At 39.1% G+C, this 18,949-nt stretch overlaps 1 protein-coding gene across 1 annotated transcript; it reads right to left on the bottom strand.

Moving 5' to 3' along the window:
• Window positions 1-2,288: 2,288 nt before the first annotated feature.
• Window positions 2,289-2,894, bottom strand: LOC143544908 (uncharacterized). Its single transcript, XM_077036890.1, has 2 exons — window positions 2,727-2,894; window positions 2,289-2,645 (listed from the first exon to the last, which is right to left on the bottom strand). Exons 1-2 carry the CDS (start codon window positions 2,892-2,894, stop codon window positions 2,289-2,291), a joined length of 525 nt encoding a protein of 174 aa, XP_076893005.1.
• Between the last annotated feature and the right edge of the window lie 16,055 nt (window positions 2,895-18,949).

The raw sequence follows: 18,949 nt of genomic DNA, 5'->3' as shown, positions 1-18,949 counted from the left end.
CCTTGCCAGTGACCTCAACTGGTTGTTTAAGCATGCAATTCGCAAGATTAGTTTCTCCTTAGCTCTTTACTCATTTTTTCTACAAGTTGTCTTTTCTAACTTTAACTTCTGTGGTAGGTTACCCAGCGCATCATAACTGATGATTCCATGAAGAAGAGCGTTGGGCACCTTTTAACGGCAGCGCAGATGGGGGGGCACAAGGTGTGGTTCCATGAGGCACTCACATATGTGCAAGATCAGATTCCCTGTACCTGTATACCTTTCGTAATGCTGACGTCTGCGCAAAATACCAGGATGTGGAGGCGGAATATGATGCCTTGTCGTTCCCTATTCTATTCGCTATCGCCCAGCATGCCGAAGAAGAAGATGGTGTGCAAAAGTTAAGGCAGTTGTTGGAGCCATCAAAAGCAAGCACCTGTTCTATAGCTGGCGATGATGCTGCTGCGGAGCAAAATCTGGTGGAGGGATAGCCAGAAGAGAAGGTTGATTATGAAGCCTCTCCCCTCCTAGATTAAATTTGTATATAAGTAGCTTAGGACTTGTATATCTTGTACATATTCCTTCAGCGGATGTTGGTATCCGTCTTTGTAAATACTTTATCAATAATGAAATGAAATTCAGTATGTTTGTATCTTTTTTGTTTTTATTATCTTTTACAAATTGTCATCGCCAACTTAATCTGTCAACTGCGGAGTATCGTTTTCATTAATAATATCGTGGCCCTAGGCCTGCATTTACATAATAGCGAAATCGATTTACATATAACACCTTCTTAGCTACGCCGCGTTCCAAGTTCGCGAAACCGGTGTGTTATCGAGTTTAATTCTAGAATAAGCGCCTTTGACTAAGACTTTGTCAACTTGATGAGGCCCTTCCCAAGTTGATGATAACTTCCCAGGCGCTTGAATGTTAGATACTTCGTTATTACGAATGATGTAATCTCCCGCGTTAAATTCACAAATTATGAATTTGGCTTTATAATACTTTTGTAGTTGGTGCTTGCATTTTTGTTCACACATTGCAACCAACTCCCTTCGTTCTTCTTAGAGAATTAGGTCTACTCGCTGTTGTTCATCATTGTTTTCTCCCGCTGCTATCACTCATGGAGAGGGTAGGTCTATTTACGCTGGACCGTCGCTTTTGTGCCATAAGTTAGATTGAAGGGGGCCTCAGCATTACTTGTATTCTTTTGTGTTCTAAGCACCCTGAGTACATGATCGACCTGGTTTACCTAACCAGATATGTGCTGGTCTAACCTTCGTTTGATTCCGTCGACGATGCTACGATTAGCATGTTCGACTTCCCCATTGCCCTGTGGATGCGCTATGGATGTGAATGTTTCTGAATCTCCAGTTCCGCCAGCCATGCTTTGATGCGCTGGTCAGCGAACTGCGTTCCATTGTCGCTAACAATGTTCATGGGTAAGTCGAAGAGGCAGATGATAAACTCCCAGACAAACTTCTTGATGCTGATGACAGTGATAGTAGCAACTGGTTTAGCCTCTATCCATTTGGTGAAGTAGTCGATCGCAACTATCAAAAACTTCACCCGCCCCAACGCTTCCCGAAACAGACCAGTGATATCTATGGCCCATTTATGGAACGGCCACCCGGTAGTGACAAGTACCATGTTATTTGTTGGGTGAAGGGTATTTGGCGCATGGCGCAGAGATGCATCGCACTTACGAATTTGCTTCTCTGCGTCTGCATGCATGCCTAGCCAATAATACCCCCGCATTCATGATTTTTTCCAACACCATGTGTGGTCCAGCGTGTACTCCACATAGGCCTTCATGGATTTCTCTCAGGAGGTAGTAGGCATCTTTTGAATCTACGCAGCGGAGGAGTTCCCCTAGGTAGGATTGCCGGTATAAAATACCATCTTTCATTTGATAGTTTAGCGCTTTATGCGTACCTTCCTAGCCTTTGGTTTGTCATTCGGCAAGATACCGGTGGATAGGAAGTTGACAATTGGTGACATCCAGGTCGCGCTACCTGTGGTGACGACACAGACTTCCTTTATGAGAACTGAATGGGTGCCTAGGACTTCTATGATAATGTCTTTTGCCAAGTGTTCGAAACTTACTAACGCCAGCTTACTAAGCGCGTCAACTTATTTGTTCTCACTGCGCTTAATGTGAACTACTTTGCATGTCACAAAGCAGTGCATCAACACCTTGGCTTGTGCTAAGTAGCGAGCCATTTTCTCATGACCCATCAACTTGGTTTCTACCAACATGGAGTCTACGCTGACCTCCAAGCGTTTGGCTCCCAATTTTTGCACAATCCTTAAGCCATCCAGGAATACTTCATATTCTGCCTCGTTGTCCGTGCTCTTAAACTCAAGGCGCACGTAAACTCATGGCCTTCAGGATCTATGAGTCTTAACCCGATACCCACTCCTTCAACATTTGAAGCTTCGTGCGTGTAGAGTCGCCAAAGGTCATCCGTATCTTGTGCCGTGGGAGATTCCAGTTCCCTATGATAGTCCTCTTCTCGCGCTACGGATACTTCTACAATGAAATTCGCCAACACCTGCCCCTTGATTGTTGGTCTTGGTTTGTACTCTATCGCATGTTCTCCCAACTCGATTGCCCATTTGGCAAGCCTTCCTAAGAGTTCTGGCTTGCATAACACGTTGTATAGCTTGTAGTTGGTAAGAACATTGATTTAGTGACCATGGAAGTATCTTCGGAATCGACGAGAGGCTTGGACCAACGTGAGCACCGGCTTCTCCAGGGTGGAGCCTCTGGTCTCTGCGTTGCTGAGTGTGCTACTAACATAGTAGATGCGTGTTTGCACTTTATCACTGTCTACCATTAATACGGTGCTGACCGCTCTGTCTAATGCGAAGAGATATAACGTTAACATCTTTTTCAGCAACGACGCGGCCATCATTGGGAGTTCTTCCACGGGATTTGATTTCCTGAAATGCAGCTTCTGCTTCTAGGGTCCAGCGAAACTGCGTTTTCTTGAGGCAATTGCGGAGGGAGATACGAAGGGCAATGACTTGTAAGCGTGGTTTGCTAAGATCTGTTTAGCACTACCAGTTTTTCATTTAGCGTTTGTACCTGTATGATTGTGGTGGGGTTGGCATGTTAACAACAGCTCCCACCTTCTAAGGATTGGTTTTGAATTTATCCTTGGTTACAATAACGCGAGAAATTTACCCTCCTCCATTCCGAAGGAGCACTTGCCCACACTGAGCTTCATGCTCATTGTTCCTTCGTGTTTTTGATGACTAAGTCATCAATGTATACATCCAGGTTTCTCCCTACCTAATCTTTGAACTCCCGATCCATCAGGTACTGCTAAGTAGACTATGCATTCTTCAACCCAAATGGCGTCATTTGGTAGCAGTATGTGCCTGTCTCGCTGCGGAACGTGATTTTGTCTTGATCGGTGACGGCCATTTGGATTTGGTGGTACCCCTTGTAGGTGCCCAAAAAGTATTTGTAGCAAAACAAGACTAGCACATCTACTTTCAAGTCAATTTCCATGAGCGAATAACAATCTTTGGGGCTTGCTTTGTTTTGGTCTTTAAGATCTATACACATGCGCCATTGAGCGTTTGAATTTGGTACCATTACTGGGTTCGCCACCCATGTTTGGTATTGACTGACGCGCCCGTTTCCCGCGTCCAGTAGCTCTTGAACCTGCTCATTGCATGCTTTGTCTGATCCGGTCCCATCTTTCTTCTTTTCTGAATAACCGGCACAAAAGCCAGGTTGACTCTGAGCCGGTGTTCCATTTTTCTCCTCGGAACTCCAGTCATGTTAGCGGGGTGTCTAGGAAAATACATCAGTGTTATTAACGAGGAGCCGTTTCAGTGCCTGGAGGGTGGGACCAGAGATGGTGGGTCCAACAGTAATGGTTTGCTCTGGATACTTTCCATTGAGTGCCCACTTCTCTGGGACCGCCTTGGGGGTTGGTTTTGCCGTTTTGGTGGGGGGCTTTTTTCTTTCTGTGAGATGGCAGTCCCGATTAGCATATATCATTGCTATCTCAGTGGGGGTGGGTACTCCCACCATGCCATGCGTCGTCGATGGATTAGAGTTAAAATCTCCAATCGCCTCCCACCTTAAAATGACATCATAACTTGGATACTACCCCTCCATGACGAGGAAGTCTACATCCCACGTTCTTGAATGTACCCCGTCACTGATGTGAGCTGACCTAATGGGTATTCAACGCTCTGGTTGAACCAAGTGATTGGTGCATTTACCAGCTGGATCCGGCATTATCTTCTTCATCCAGCAAGTCGAAGCATTAATTGTACTTGATATCCGATGTTGTGCCGGCGTCGATGAAGACACGGGATGTTCGATAGTGGCCAAAGAGGGCGGTGATGACTGATGGTGCCTTTTTGTTGGCTCCGCCCTTAACATGTGGAAAGATAACTTGTTCTTCCTTCCACAGAGCGCATTTTGTCTCTGGCCGCGTTCTTCCTCTGGTGTTGACCTGGAGATCTTTAATTTTCTTTCCGGATCTCTCGCCTTCATATCTAGTATTTTGTTTCACACCTCTGAGAATGTTTTTGACAAGGTGTTCCAACATCCCATTCTTCACGTACTACTTAATAACGTCTTTGAGGTTGGTGCAGTGATCAGTAGTATGGCTATGTGCTTCGTGATAATCACAGTACTTGGTCGTGTCCACATTCGAACGCTGCTTAATCAGCTTCAGTTTCCTGAACTCAATGCCTTCAGAGAGCATGATCTCTGAGTAGCTTTTGGTAAGCGACGTCTATCATTTGCGTTGCTGCGGCGCCGTTTGCTTATCTTTTGCCCAACAGATGGGGTAGATTCCCGATTGTTCCTCGGAAAATAGACCATGCCTCCTTATTCTGCCTAGCGCGATTGATATCATTCCTCACGTCGTTGTGCGGTAATTCTCCGCCGAGGCTCTTTTATGTTAGCACGTAGCGCTTAGCTGCCGTCATGATGGCGTCCCAACTCTGTGGCATGCCATCCTGGCCTATAAGGGTTCGTATAAGATCATCACACCTCATGTTTTGGTGGAAGGCTGCATGCATGAGTTCCTCCCCTACTCCGCCGATATTGAGCGCTTCTTTATTGAAGCGAGCGATAAAATCTTCACCGCTCTCGTTATCTCGGCAGGTGACGTTGACGATGTCAGCTGGGTTACTTATATGGCGTCCCTGTTGACTAAAGTGTTGGGTAAACTTATTGGCAAGTCATCCTAATCAGTGATTCGCCCTTCTGGTAGGCGCTTGAACCAAGCTCGCGTTAAGCCTGCTAGTGTTAATGTAAACATGTGACACCAGAATGGCATTGTCCATCCCGAAACCATACCCACCGTGATGTAGGTTTGTAGATGGTCGTATGGGTCAGATAAACCATCATACTTTCCTACTGTCGTCAGGATTTTTGGGTTTACGGGTAGTCCTGCCTCCGCCGCCCTTCTAACAAACTTTGACCTTTCATCCAAGGCAGCTGGCCTATATGGCTTAGAAAAGTCTGCGTTGGCATCGGGGTGGTATTTGATGAGTTTCTTGTTCGGTATCTATTGAGGGTCCACCTTTTCTTGGCTATCCTTGTAGTCCGCATCATTTTTTAACGAAGAAGCCATGTGGCATAAGCATTGCGGTTGTCGACTACCTGGCTGGCTACCGCCCTAGCCATCCTGCTGGTTACGAACATAATGGGGGTCAGGGATACGGCGCCTCCGCGTAGTAGATTCGTTTTCTTCTTCCTCTTCTTCCCTCTCGTATTCTTCGTTACTACTTGACACTCCACCAAACAGAGTTCTGGGTTGGACCCTTGACGAGTATCTCTATTGCATCCAAGCCATCAACTTTCCCTGTTTCGCTTCCCACCATTCCATCATGTTTGGTGGCAGCGGGGTTTGTGCTTGCTTTTGTAACATCCCGGAAAAATTCATAATTATTTTGGGCAAAAAATGTCAACTTTTAAAGTTGAAAGATTAAAAATATTCTTACAACAAGTAATGAGAAACAAAAGAGATAAGAAAAATAAGCATCTCATTCTAAGGAAGTAAAGAAAATCCATCACACATGGAAAGATGGAAGAAAGTGAAAGCATTCCACATTAGGGATGAGCAAAAATCGGTATGGTACCGATTGGTAATGGTACCGAACCGGTACCCAGGTTTCGAGTTTTCGAGACCGGTACGGTACCGGTATTTCCTGAATTTTACCTTAAATACCGGTACCGTCTCGATACTACCTTAAATACCAGCACCATCCCGGTACCGGTACCGTACCGGTGCCGAACCGAACATTTCGGTACCGGTACCAAAAATTTGCGATTTTCGGGATCGTGATTTTCGGTACGTGGGTATAAACTAGGGGTGTGCATCGGTCGGTTTGGGGCAGTTTTTGGTCAAACCCATAACCATAACCAATATGTCGGTTAATAGATAATCATAACCATAACCAATCCGTTATGGTGGTTTCGGTTAATCGTTTTTGTAGGTTATAGCAGGTCGGTTCGTTAACAGTGACCAAAACGTTGTAATTAGAAACAAAACAAGATTTGATAGAAACCTTAAAACAATGAATAATCCAAGTTGTAATAAGGTATACATCAGTTTAGGTAGTTAGTTACAAAAAAAATACACATACAATAGTGAATTATCCAAGCTGCAACATCCGCTCCCTCAACATCATTGATTATGAATTATATCTAATTGATATTTATTGGAATCAATTGATATTTTATACTATTTAATTAAAAGAAAGCAACACGCATTGGAAAATTATGGAATATGGAAAATTGATATTAACTATATTAGATATATTGATTGTAAAGATACATATTGAACCACCAATATTATAATCAGCACAATAGATGTAGAGATAGGTTACCGATCATTGTTCAAGATTTTGACCTATTTCTTGGCTCACAATTAAATAAACGGATCGGTTTGGTTATGGCGGGTTTGAAAACATCATTAACCAAAACCGACCCATAGTTGACGGTTTTCAAAAGTTTATTAACCCGACCCACTGGTTACGTCGATCGGTTCGGTTATGTCGGTTATGGTTCGGTTAATGGTTATGATGGTTAAAATGCTCACCCCTAGTATAAATAAGAAAGATAAATTTCATCCCACATGGAAAGAAGAAAAGAAAATGGAAGCTCTTAATAAGGTAGAGAGTTTCCATAGTAATATTCTGATGTGGCTAACCACTCTCCATAGTCCTAGTGGAGGGTGCGAAGCACCCGACGCACACACGCACGGACAAGAACTCGGACTCAGACACGGACTCGGGCGATGGGCGTAATTTGGCGTTATGATGGCGCGCTCGCATCGCCGCATAAGGGCCGCTTTAGTATTTTTGAATAGTATAAGGACTAGAAATGAAAATCGGAAATCTGATCCTTCGCTCTACGCGAAGAATTAGGGATAAAGTATTCGCGCGGTGCGAAAGACAAGATATATAAACCGACATTAAGTATCTTTGCGCTACGCGAAGAATCGAGATAAGGTTTCTTCGCGTGACACGAAGTAACTATTCTGCATGCGAGACACGTGGCGAAACGTGGCAAGCTGTCTGATGGCTCATCAATATAAAGGCGGTTTGCACAACGTGAACGGCTGGACTGTTTGTCCTTCGCGCGACTTGAAGAAGCAGAAAACTTGCTATAAATAGGAACGTGTACGGCACTTTCATTCTCACACCAATCACACTTCACTTTTACCAATTTAGCCTCGTTTTGCATGTTGTTCTCGTAGTACGTGCCAAGCCCCAGGGTTCCAATGGTTTAAGCCTCAATAAGCGATAGAAAGTAGAAGTTTTGCCCGTACAAGCTTAGGCATATAAACTCCGAATACCCGTGTAAGGTAGAGGTTCTACTTAAGTTATTATTTTATTACTATTTTATATGGCTTAGATCATAGTCAGGGGTATACCCGAGCCTTGATTATAATTATGTTTACAAAAGATTTATGCATACAAAGGTGATAGCTAAACTAATATTTCTTTATAATTAAGAAACATAAACTTTCACATATAAGAAGATATAGTCAAAATTAGTTTCTTCACAATTAAGAAACATTATATGTAAGAGATATAGTTAACATTTATGTTTCTTCATGATTAAGAAATATAAGATTTTAGATACAAGGGTTATAGTAAATTGACGTTTTTTATTGAAGAAGAAACCTATGAATAGATGTTTCTTCATGAGAAGAAACTCAGCACATGATTTGTAAATAAATGGAAAGACTACAAGTCTAAATATTTTATTCAAACAAATGATCAGCCAAGGTTTAAAGATATCAAAAATAGACTAAAGGTCTGTAGCTGGATCAAAAGACGATCAGGGTATTTATATACACCTATTTTATTATAAGTCAATCATCATTCATTCACAAAGGTTTTCAAAGAGATCACCACATCATTCAGAAAAGATAATCACAGGTGAATACGTTAAACCTTTTACAGTCAGTCATTAAAATAAACGGGTTGTTTATCTTAACATGTCAGTCAAATGTTTACATGAGATTACGTGATCTCTAAATTTAAGGGATTACGCGATCCCTAAGTCACAAGGTAGAAAATAAAAGCAACTCAGACCGAGTACACATGTGTCTGGATCCAAACATATCTGTTAACCTATCAATCAAGGCTACGTGGCCACATGCTAACAGACATAACGAAAGTTCTCCAATGGGAATCAGTTCCTGGGGGACCATAATTGTGTGTGTATGGCAGTGGCACAAGTTTCCAGAAATAAGAGACGTTTCTGCTGAGTTTGTTCAAGAAAACTATCTTGTCAGTCAAAGATTTTATAAATGTTTTTAGAGTCAACGATTCACCAGCATATCGCTGACGCATTTTTCCCCAACGTTACAGGAAAGCAAGTATAGTACAGATAGTAAAGAATTAGAATCACTCATGGAGTTAGATGCTTTCTTATGGAGATGGCTCAGTTTAAATCATGAAAATATTGAAATCAAGATGTAACAAGGTTTGCAAAGCAACTACTCGGATATTTATCCAAGAAATATTCAAAATAAATTAATTAATGTTCTATTATAACCAAAGACTTACGCTAATAACCTGCAACTCTGATGTATTTACAAAACAGGCACCAACTAACGGGTGTCACGCTCAGGCCCTAAGTCGGGGTATGGCAGGTTGGTATCAGAGCCATCGGTCTTAGCGAATTAGGTATTGAATATACCTAGGCTTTGACCAGAAATAAGATTATGCTGAGAACATTGATATTCAATTAAACTAATATAATCACTAAATGAATAAACATGTTACGAATAGATTATAAAGATAGTGGTTCAAACAAAATAGGTACTTGATTAGAATTATCTAAAATACAATCATTGAAAAATAAAATTTGTTTCGAATAAGATATGAACACAATCCTATTCCCAATTTAACATCGTGTAGATGTCCAATCGTCAATCTAGCCAAGGATCATATCAACCTCCGTCAGGTAAAGGAAAAGGATATATAGGGACAGCCCTACTCCCAATCCCAGTATCCAGTGACGAAGATCCACATCAGAAAACAACGGAGGGAGATTCAGATTCCTTCGATACTAACATCCCACTAGCCCAGATCATCCCAATCAGAATATGCATTGGGCAGGATCAAGTAGATCCAAGAAACTAACAATGCCAAAGGGAAAAGAAGTAATGACTGATCTGGAAGAAAATCCTCAGGGGCAGGAATATTTTAATTATCTAATAAATCAAGATTTGTATTTTGCTCATACTCAAAATGAACGCCGGAGTACAGGTAGTAAACCCTCAGAAGGAATGTATAACATCATAGATGATTCAACTTGTTATGGAATTGATGTTACAAAAATAGCCAAAGCAATGCTCAACGAAATAGAGATGGAAGAGAAGAAAAAAGAAAAAGGAAAAGTAAAAAAAAGGCAACAGAGAATACCCAGAGGACAGCAAGATCAAGAAATTGATCGTTCACTAGAAGAAATAAATAATAAACACAGTAGTAGCTATAAACAAGTGTAGCTATAATAATGTTGTGCACTCTTGTAACTACAATATGATAAATAAAAGATATGTTTTAAATTCCCCGAATATTGAACTTATCTTTAGAATTTTATTGTAGTATGTCAAGAATAGAAAGCATAAACTCTCAGAGTAATACTTCCAACAAATATGGAAGTGAGAGAAGATCCATCAAAAAAATGGAGGAAAGGTCCAGGTGGATAAATTTCAAAAAACATGATTAGCTTCAAGACAATGCTAGATAAAATATTCTAATAAGAATAGACCTAGAAAGAGAATTAAAGAAATTCTCATAGTCTGTTAGAACACCAGATATGAACTAGTGTTTCAAGAAAAGACTCCAGACTGAAGATATTCAGAAAATAACATAGTAATAATGAGATGCATGGATTTATCATTTATACGATTATCCTAACTTCTTCAATCAAAGAAAAAGCATCAAGATTGTGCCTTATATAAAAATGACATCAAGAGTTGATTGAGATTAAGAAAAAGAAAAAGAAATCCTCTATAAATCCTCTCGAAATACGACAAAACCGTTAAACGTTGCATAAATAGATACTTCATACTTATATCGATTGTTTCTGTATCATGCAATCATTGCAAACATCTTATTATCGATATATATAAATAAAAGTTTCGTTTATACTAAATAAAATTCTGTTTACAGAATTTTGAATCCAATCAATCAAAAGAACAATGATGAAGCTTCAAATCAAAGAGGCAGCAAAAATATATTAGAACATGCCTAGGAGATTCCTGAGCAATATTTGGTTAAAATACAAGAAATGATTCATAACGCAATGACTCCTCTCATCGATGCAATGAAAGGAGGGTCACATAAAAGTAAATCTCAGCATTCAAACAAAACGATTAGACCTCATCCGTACCGAAATCCTTCCGATCATGAAGAAAGCGTTCATAGTTCTAGCGCTGATAACAGTTTCAATCGTAATTTCAAAAAAAAGTTAGTTATCCAAGGTTGTAATTTCAAAAATTTCCAAGTCTATGGACCAAAATAATTCTATGGCGACCAAGGTGCCACAGCATTACGATGGCTTGAGGAGATCGAGTCCATCGTTATCATAAGCCAATGTACTAAGATTCAAAAGATTCAGTACGCATCTCAACAATTCAAAGGTGAAGCTCTAGAGTGGTGGAACACTCTAATTATGTCAAAGAGTAGAGAAATCTTGTACCAAATGGGATGGGAAGCATTCAAAGAACTTGTAATACGAAAGTTCTGTCCCATGCATGAAACGTATCATATTCAAACCAAGTTTTTAAATCACAAAGTGGAAGGCACAAATCTAAAGGAATACAATACTAAGTTTCATGAGTATTGTAGATCGGTACCACACTTGGTAACACCCAAATAAAACAAAGTGACCCAATACATTTGGTGATTGCCTCAAGAAATTAGAGACATGGTGAGATCCAATTTGCCTCAAACCGCTGATTCAGCCATGGAATTGGCTGGTTATCTCATGAATGGTCTTATCAGAAACCAAGAGGAAGATGAAAGTGATAAGAAAAAGGAAAGAGAAATCGAGGTAAAGAGAATGAATAAAAACAAAGAAAAGGAGGAAGGGTCATTTAAATTCACAAGACCAATCTGCCCGAATTGTGGAAGAAGACATCATGAGAGATGTTTGAGATCATCTAACATTCCCAAAACTAATCCATTAGTGACATGTACCTTTTGCAAGAAAAAATGGTCATTCGAAAGATAGCTGCAGAAGAATGACAGTTGTATGTTTCAACTGTTGAGAGAATGGGCATTTCAGCACAGAATGTCTAAAGAAGACAAATAACGCAAGTGGAAGCTGTGCTAAGAAAGGAAATGCCATAATAAATATGTTAAACATACAAGAAGCATCCGGCGATCAAGAATAGAAGCAGATAAGAGTATGCCAAAAGAATGTTCAAGAATCCAAGGCATTTGAAATAACTAATATTTTAGTTAACTCTTGTAAACTGCTTGTAAACTTGTTTTAAATGAGAAGTTTTGTAATCATAATAGGGTCTTTAAATCCCTAATGTAAATAAAAAAAGATATTAGTATACAGATCGTGTCTTTACACAAGAATGCTTATATCTAATAAAGAGACAGATTCGAAATATAAAAGGCTGTATAGTTAATATAGCTCATCATCTATAGAAAGATGAAATAAATATAATAATGCACTAAGGGTATATCTTTATTAAAAGGAAATCAATTAAGTGAACTTTGAAAGTTCAAAGGAATAATAGATGGATATAAACGGGAGAAATCCGTCAAGATCATAACGTGAGACAAGTAGAAGTATCTTGAAAGTTATCGAGATGAATAAGTTTAAAGGATTCGATAGACTAAATCCAAGAAGCATTCTAGTTAATATCAGTAAATGTTTAGAGGTAATGCAAATAATTAAATACAACTGGCCACTATGCTTAGCGATTTACAATTACTTATGATATTCTAAACCATTGACTGATTACATAATTCAAGAGGTAAAGTTAACAACAAATCAAGAATTTCAACAGTTAGAGTTAAACTTAAAAAAATGGATTAGATAGGATCTAATCATAAGACAGTAAGAAAGAAAATACCCATAGCGAATCTCGAGGACGAAATTTATTCCAAAGTGGGGAGGATGTAACATCCCGAAAAATTTCATAATTATTTTGGGCTAAAAATGTCAACTTTGAAAGTTGAAGGATTAAAAATATTCTTACAACAAGTAATGAGAAAGAAAAGGGATAAGAAAAATAAGCATCTCATTCTAAGGAAGTAAAGAAAATCCATCCTACATGGAAAGATAAAAGAAAGTGGAAGCATTCCACATGGGTATAAATAAGAATGATAACTTTCATCGCACATGGAAAGAAGAAAAGAAATGGAAGCTCTTTATAAGGAAGAGAGTTTCCATAGTAATATTCTTATGTGACTAACCACTCTCCATAGTCCTAGCGGAGGGTGCGAAGCACCCGACACGCACGGACAAGGACACGGACCCGGGAGATGGGCGTAGTGTGGCGTTTTGATGGCGCATTTAGCACCTCGCATCGCCGCATAAGGGCCGCTTTAGTATTTTTGAGTAGTACAAGGACTGAAAATGAAAATATGAAATCTGATTCTTCGCGCTACGCGAAGAATCAGGGATAAAGTCTTCGCGCTGCGTGAAAGACAAGATATCTAAACCGACATTAAGTATATCTTCGCGCTACGCGAATAATCGAGATAAGGTTTCTTCGTGCGACATGAAGTAACTCTTCTGCATGCGTGACACGTGGCGAAACGTGGCAAGTTGTCTGATGACTCATCAATATAAGGGCTGTTCACGTGACGTGAACGGCTGAACTGTTTTTCCTTCGCGCGACGCGAAGAAGCAGAAAACTTGCTACAAATTCGAATGTGTACGACACTTTCATTCTCACACCAATCACACTTCATTTTCACTCGTTTAGCCTCGTTTTACGTGCCCTTCTTGTAGTACATTCCAAGCCCTAAGGTTCTGACGGTTTAATGTAAGGACCCGATCCCGGGAACCCTACTTTAGCGTTATATTTAATCATAAACGTAGTTTGTTACAGCGGAAGTCTATACAAATCGCAGCAGAAATTCAAACTTTTATAAAATACTTCTAATTCTAGCTAGATCTTCAATATGGATAGACTCAGGCGCACCCCAAGTTTTCCATGTCATCAATAATACCTGCATGTATACTAAAAGTCAGCTACATGCTGAGTGAGCTCTAACGTTATTTCTTTTCATAAAATTTTGATTTATAGCTAAGTTGCATTCTTTAAACATTCATACGCAACGTAACACTCATCTATAACTAGTCTCGTACGTACTTGCTCATAATCGAGCCTTTTATTCTTACTTGCAATCGAACCATATCAAGTTAGAGGGATTTGCCATCCTAACTCGTTGCGCATGCATGAGGCCTGAAGGCTCTACGCACGAACATGCACCCATTACCCTCTGTATAACATCCATTCAGGTCAAAATAGATATTATTATTCTACGCAAATATTCTACAGGTCTTGCTCCCTACCTTCTTTCTGTTCTATTCACTAACATTTACCCATGCTACTAGTATCCATAGTTAGACCATACATTCACAACGTATATCTATGTATTTAAAATTATCATGCCATGCAATCATACTACATATACGCACATAATTAATAGCTACTGTACTTAGTATCCCTGATTGGACCACCTATTCATTGTATCCATAACTGGACCATCTCACCATAGTATCCATAACTGGACCACATTATCTTTTGTATCCATAACTAGACCATATTATTCTTTGTATCCATAACTGTACCATATTATTCTTTGTATCCATAATTGGACCGTCTTACCATTGTATCCATAACTGGACCATCTTACCATTGTATCCATAACTGGACCAACTTATACATATCATTCTAATCAATCAATTCATTGTATCTATAACTAGACCACATTACTATCACAACACGTGCATGAACACAGTATAGGCTTTTAGTCCTTTATTGCACTCGTGCCTGTGCTTTCCCGTCCATAGCACTCTGTCGGTTCCTTAAGTAGAGCATATGTCTATCGCGTTTGTGTCTGCATACCACTCACGAGTACTCGTGATGTGGACAGGTATAAGGTACTACGACCCCCTTGATGCCCACATCATGACTTACTCACGTTCGTAATACATTCTTAACATTAGTAGTTAAATAATTTTATTACTAATATGGAAATTTACTTTCTCTCTTAAAACATATCCCGTTCATCTTTTATCTTCTTTCTTGAGTATGCATACAGCCCCAAAACGTTTACGGAAAAAGGGGGCTAGAACTCACCTGTAGACGATTCCTTTCTGAGTTAATCATAATGCCTTTCTTCAACTGAGCTCGACTAACTTTTTATTAAATAATGTACACGTATTAATTTTCTATTTTTAAGCTTCTTTATTTTACTAAGTTAACGGAGTTAACTTTTAAGTTAACGGAACCGAACGTGTAACTTCTTAAACCGATTATATTAGTTCAATGTACTTAACTTTATTTTATTAAGGAACTGACTTCATTAGTTTACATTCCTTAATGCGTTTATGAGTTAATGTTTCCATAAGCGAGCTTGGGTTCATGTCGGGCTCGATTAAGTTACTCATACGCATATTTTTATAAGTTAACCATTATTTATGATCTTATATGCTTACACTTTCATACAAGCTTTATAATTTTAACGGGTTCTTAAACGAGTCGGGTTACGGGTTCGGGTTTCGTTTATTTTTTAATCAAGTTCGGGTCCCATCCTTGTATTTATATATTTGTTTTGTTATTGTTTATTAGTACTACTACTACTACTACTACCACTACCACTACCACTACCACTACCACTACCACTACCACTACCACTACCACCACTACCACTACTACTACCACTACTACTACCACTACGACTACCACTACTACTACCACTACTACTACTACTACTACTACTACTACTACTACTACTACTACTACTACTACTACTACTACTACTACTACTACTACTACTACTATCATTATTATTATTTAATTACCCTAATACCCCCCCCCCCTAAATACCTAACTATTTATACACAAGTCCAAGACCATTCCTTCCTTATCTCCATAACTGCCACCACCATCCTTGTCGATTTCAGCAGTCACGACAGCGGGAATAGAGAGAGAGTAGAGATTGGAGTCGGATAAAGAAGTTGGAGCTCGGGTTTGGTTTGAAGTTGAAATGATTCGACTCCCTTGCCCATCTTTACTTCTCATCGATCCGACTCCCATGTCATTATTTAACTCGACTCGAGTCGAGTGTCCTCATCCAGCCGACCTACTCCCATCTGACTCTTCTTCGATCAGATCTGTTGCACCACTCGAGCCGATTCCCTAGTACACTCGACTCGATTTCGAGTCAAGTCCCCAAGATTCCACTCGAGTTGACCCGTGTTCGAGCCGAATGGCTACTCGAGCCGAATTTATTTAAGTATATAAAAAACTTGAGCCGTTCTAAGTTCGAGCCATGTCCTCGCTCACTCGAACCCTTACTCGACTCGTTTGAGTCGAGCCTATCCCGTTCTAATAAAATTGACATCGAGTCAACCTCATCCTCTTTCATACGGCTTGAATAAGGTCGAGTTCTTCACTCTGTTTGGTTGACTCGAGTTTACTCACTCTACTCGGCTCGAATCTTAGGTCTAACCTCAAGTGTTTATTTGATCCGATAGAAGTTCAGATCTTACATGAGCCGAATGTGTTATAACTAAATTTATATGCATCTGCTCAGCCATTTAAACCGACTCATTTACACGGCTCGGATGAGGTTCATTTGGGTCGGGTCTTACAACCCTATAGAACCGGTTTGGAGCTTATTCCTAACTTATTACATACTGTAGTATCAGGTGTGTCCATACACACTTTCTTGCTAAATCTTTTAAATCAAATTTTAACTTCATTTTACTTGGTTTGATTACGGTTCATTTAAGTCGGTTATAGGCTCATTTCGTTCCCAAGTTTTCAAGGTTCATGTGTTCCTTATCATTATTTCTTGACAAGAACAAGAAGGAGATATATGAAAATAATAGATCTCTAATACATACATACCTTTGATATGAGACTAGATTAAATCTTGAACATCTTTGAAACCCTAGATACGTTCTTCTATGGTGAATGAACAGGATATCAACTTAAATCTTGGATTGATTAAAAGATGGAAGGTTGTGTATGTGTGGGTAGAGAGCATGCGTGTTGTCCGATGATTGGCAAATTATGATGGAATGATGATAGGATTAGGATTAGGGTTTTAGGTTAGTTTATATAGGCTAGGCCCAAGCTTAGGTCCATAATCCCTCTTAAGCCCATATCAATCCTAATCTTATCCTTTCATCTCATTCTTATTTAATAACTTTAAATAATAACACACGATAATTAAATAAACTTATTTTATTTATTAATTCGAAAACGTGAGTGTTACAATTTAAGCCTCAATACCCAATAGAAAGTGGAAGTTATGCCCATACAAGCTTAGGCATATAAACTCCTAATACCCGTGTAAGGTAGGGGTTCTGCTTAAGATATTATTTTATTACTATTTTATATGGCTTAGATCATAGTTAGGGGTATAGCCTGAACCTTGATCATAATTATTTACAAAAGATTTATGCATACAAAGGTTATAGCTAAACTAATATTTCTTTATAATTAAGAAACATAAGCTTTCACGTATAAGAAGATATAGTCAAAATTAGTTTCTTCATAATTAAGAAACATTATATGTAAGAGATATAGTTAACATTTATGTTTCTTCATGATTAAGAAATATAAGATTTTACATACAAGGGTTATAGTTAATTGACGTTTCTACTTGAAGAGAAAACCTATGAATAGATGTTTCTTCATGAATAAGCAACTCAGCACATGATTTGTAAATAAATGGAAAGACTACGTGTCTAAATATTTTATTCAAACAAATGATCAGTCAAGGTTTAAAGCTATCGAAACTAGACTAACGGTCTGTAGCTGGGTCAAAAGACGATCCGGTTATTTATATACACCTATTTTATTATAGGTCAATCATAATTCATTCACAAAGGTTTTCAAATGAGATCACCACATCATTCAGAAAAGATAATCACAGGTGAATACGTTAAACCTTTTGCAGTCAGTCATTTGTAACGTCCGCAAATTTCCGATAAAAAAAGGTTTAACCTTGTAGCGTTGTGTACACCTTCGGGCTTGACCCGGCATTCTTCCGAGAGCTCCTGGCCACCCTCGTAAACGTTTCTCACGTAACTTTTCTTACAAATTTAACCATTAGTAAAGTGGAGGGGCTAGGATGTATTATTATTATATTATAATACAAAAAAATAATAATAAAACCCTAAACCTAGCTGGTCCGATCGGCGCCCTCCCTCCCCCTCTCTTCTCGATTTTCGTGCAAGACCAGCTCGTTCCGGCCATCCAAACTTCAATTCCAGGTCGGTATTATATGTATACAACTCTTTTTCACCTTAATTCATCCTTATGGCGCGTTTATTCGTCGAAATTCGATTGTTTTTAGGCTTGTCGGGTGGCTGTCCAATTGGGCAGTTTCGGGGCTGTTTCGGCTATGGTTTTTGCACCACAAACTTCCTAGGTATGTCACTTACAACATACTAAAATTTCATGGTCATTGGAATTGGTTAGGTCGGCCAATTGTTAATAGTTTGAAAACTAGGATTCGGTTGACTAGTTTGTGAGTTGTTGTGTTTAACGCGTTGTTTGAGGGAATTGACAACCAATTCGAATATTGTAGACTTGGCATGATATGTTGGCTGTGAAAAACTGATTTTTTGAGTATTTGGGGTGAATTGGTTGTCGGTTACTTGAACGGGTCGGTACGGCGCAAATTCGCGTTTATTGGTGATCTATAAATTTAATGGATTGCGTGATCTCTAAATCACAAGGTAGAAAATAAAAGTAACTCGGACCGAGTACACATATTTCTGGATCCAAACATATCTGTTAACCTATTAATCAAGGCTACGTGGCCACAGGCTAAAAGACATAACGAAAGTTCTCCAATGGGCATCAGTTCCCGGGGGACCATAATTGTGTGTGTATGTTAGTGGCATAAGTTTCCAGAAATAAGAGACGTTTCTGCTGAGTTTGATTAAGAAAACTATCTTGTCAGTCAAAGATTTTATAAATGTTTTTAGAGTCAGCGATTCACCAGCATATCGCTGACTTATGTTTTCCTCACGTTACAGAAAAGTAAGTATAGTACAAATAGTAAGGAATTAGAATCATTCATTGAGTTGGATGCTCGCTTATGGAGATGGCTCAATTTAAATCATGAAAATATAGAAAGCAAGATTTAACAAGGTTTGCAAAGCAACTACTCGGATATTTATCCAAGAAATTTTTAAAATAAATTAATTAATATTCAATTATAACCAGAGATTTCCGCTAATAACCAA

This window comes from Bidens hawaiensis, unplaced genomic scaffold (assembly GCF_021521415.1).
Source record: "Bidens hawaiensis isolate Kalapana, Puna unplaced genomic scaffold, B.hawaiensis_p1.1 tig00000904_1, whole genome shotgun sequence".
NCBI lineage: Eukaryota > Viridiplantae > Streptophyta > Magnoliopsida > Asterales > Asteraceae > Bidens > Bidens hawaiensis.
The sequence above is the reverse complement of the archived record's forward strand: the minus strand, read 5'-3'. Positions and strand labels throughout refer to the sequence as shown.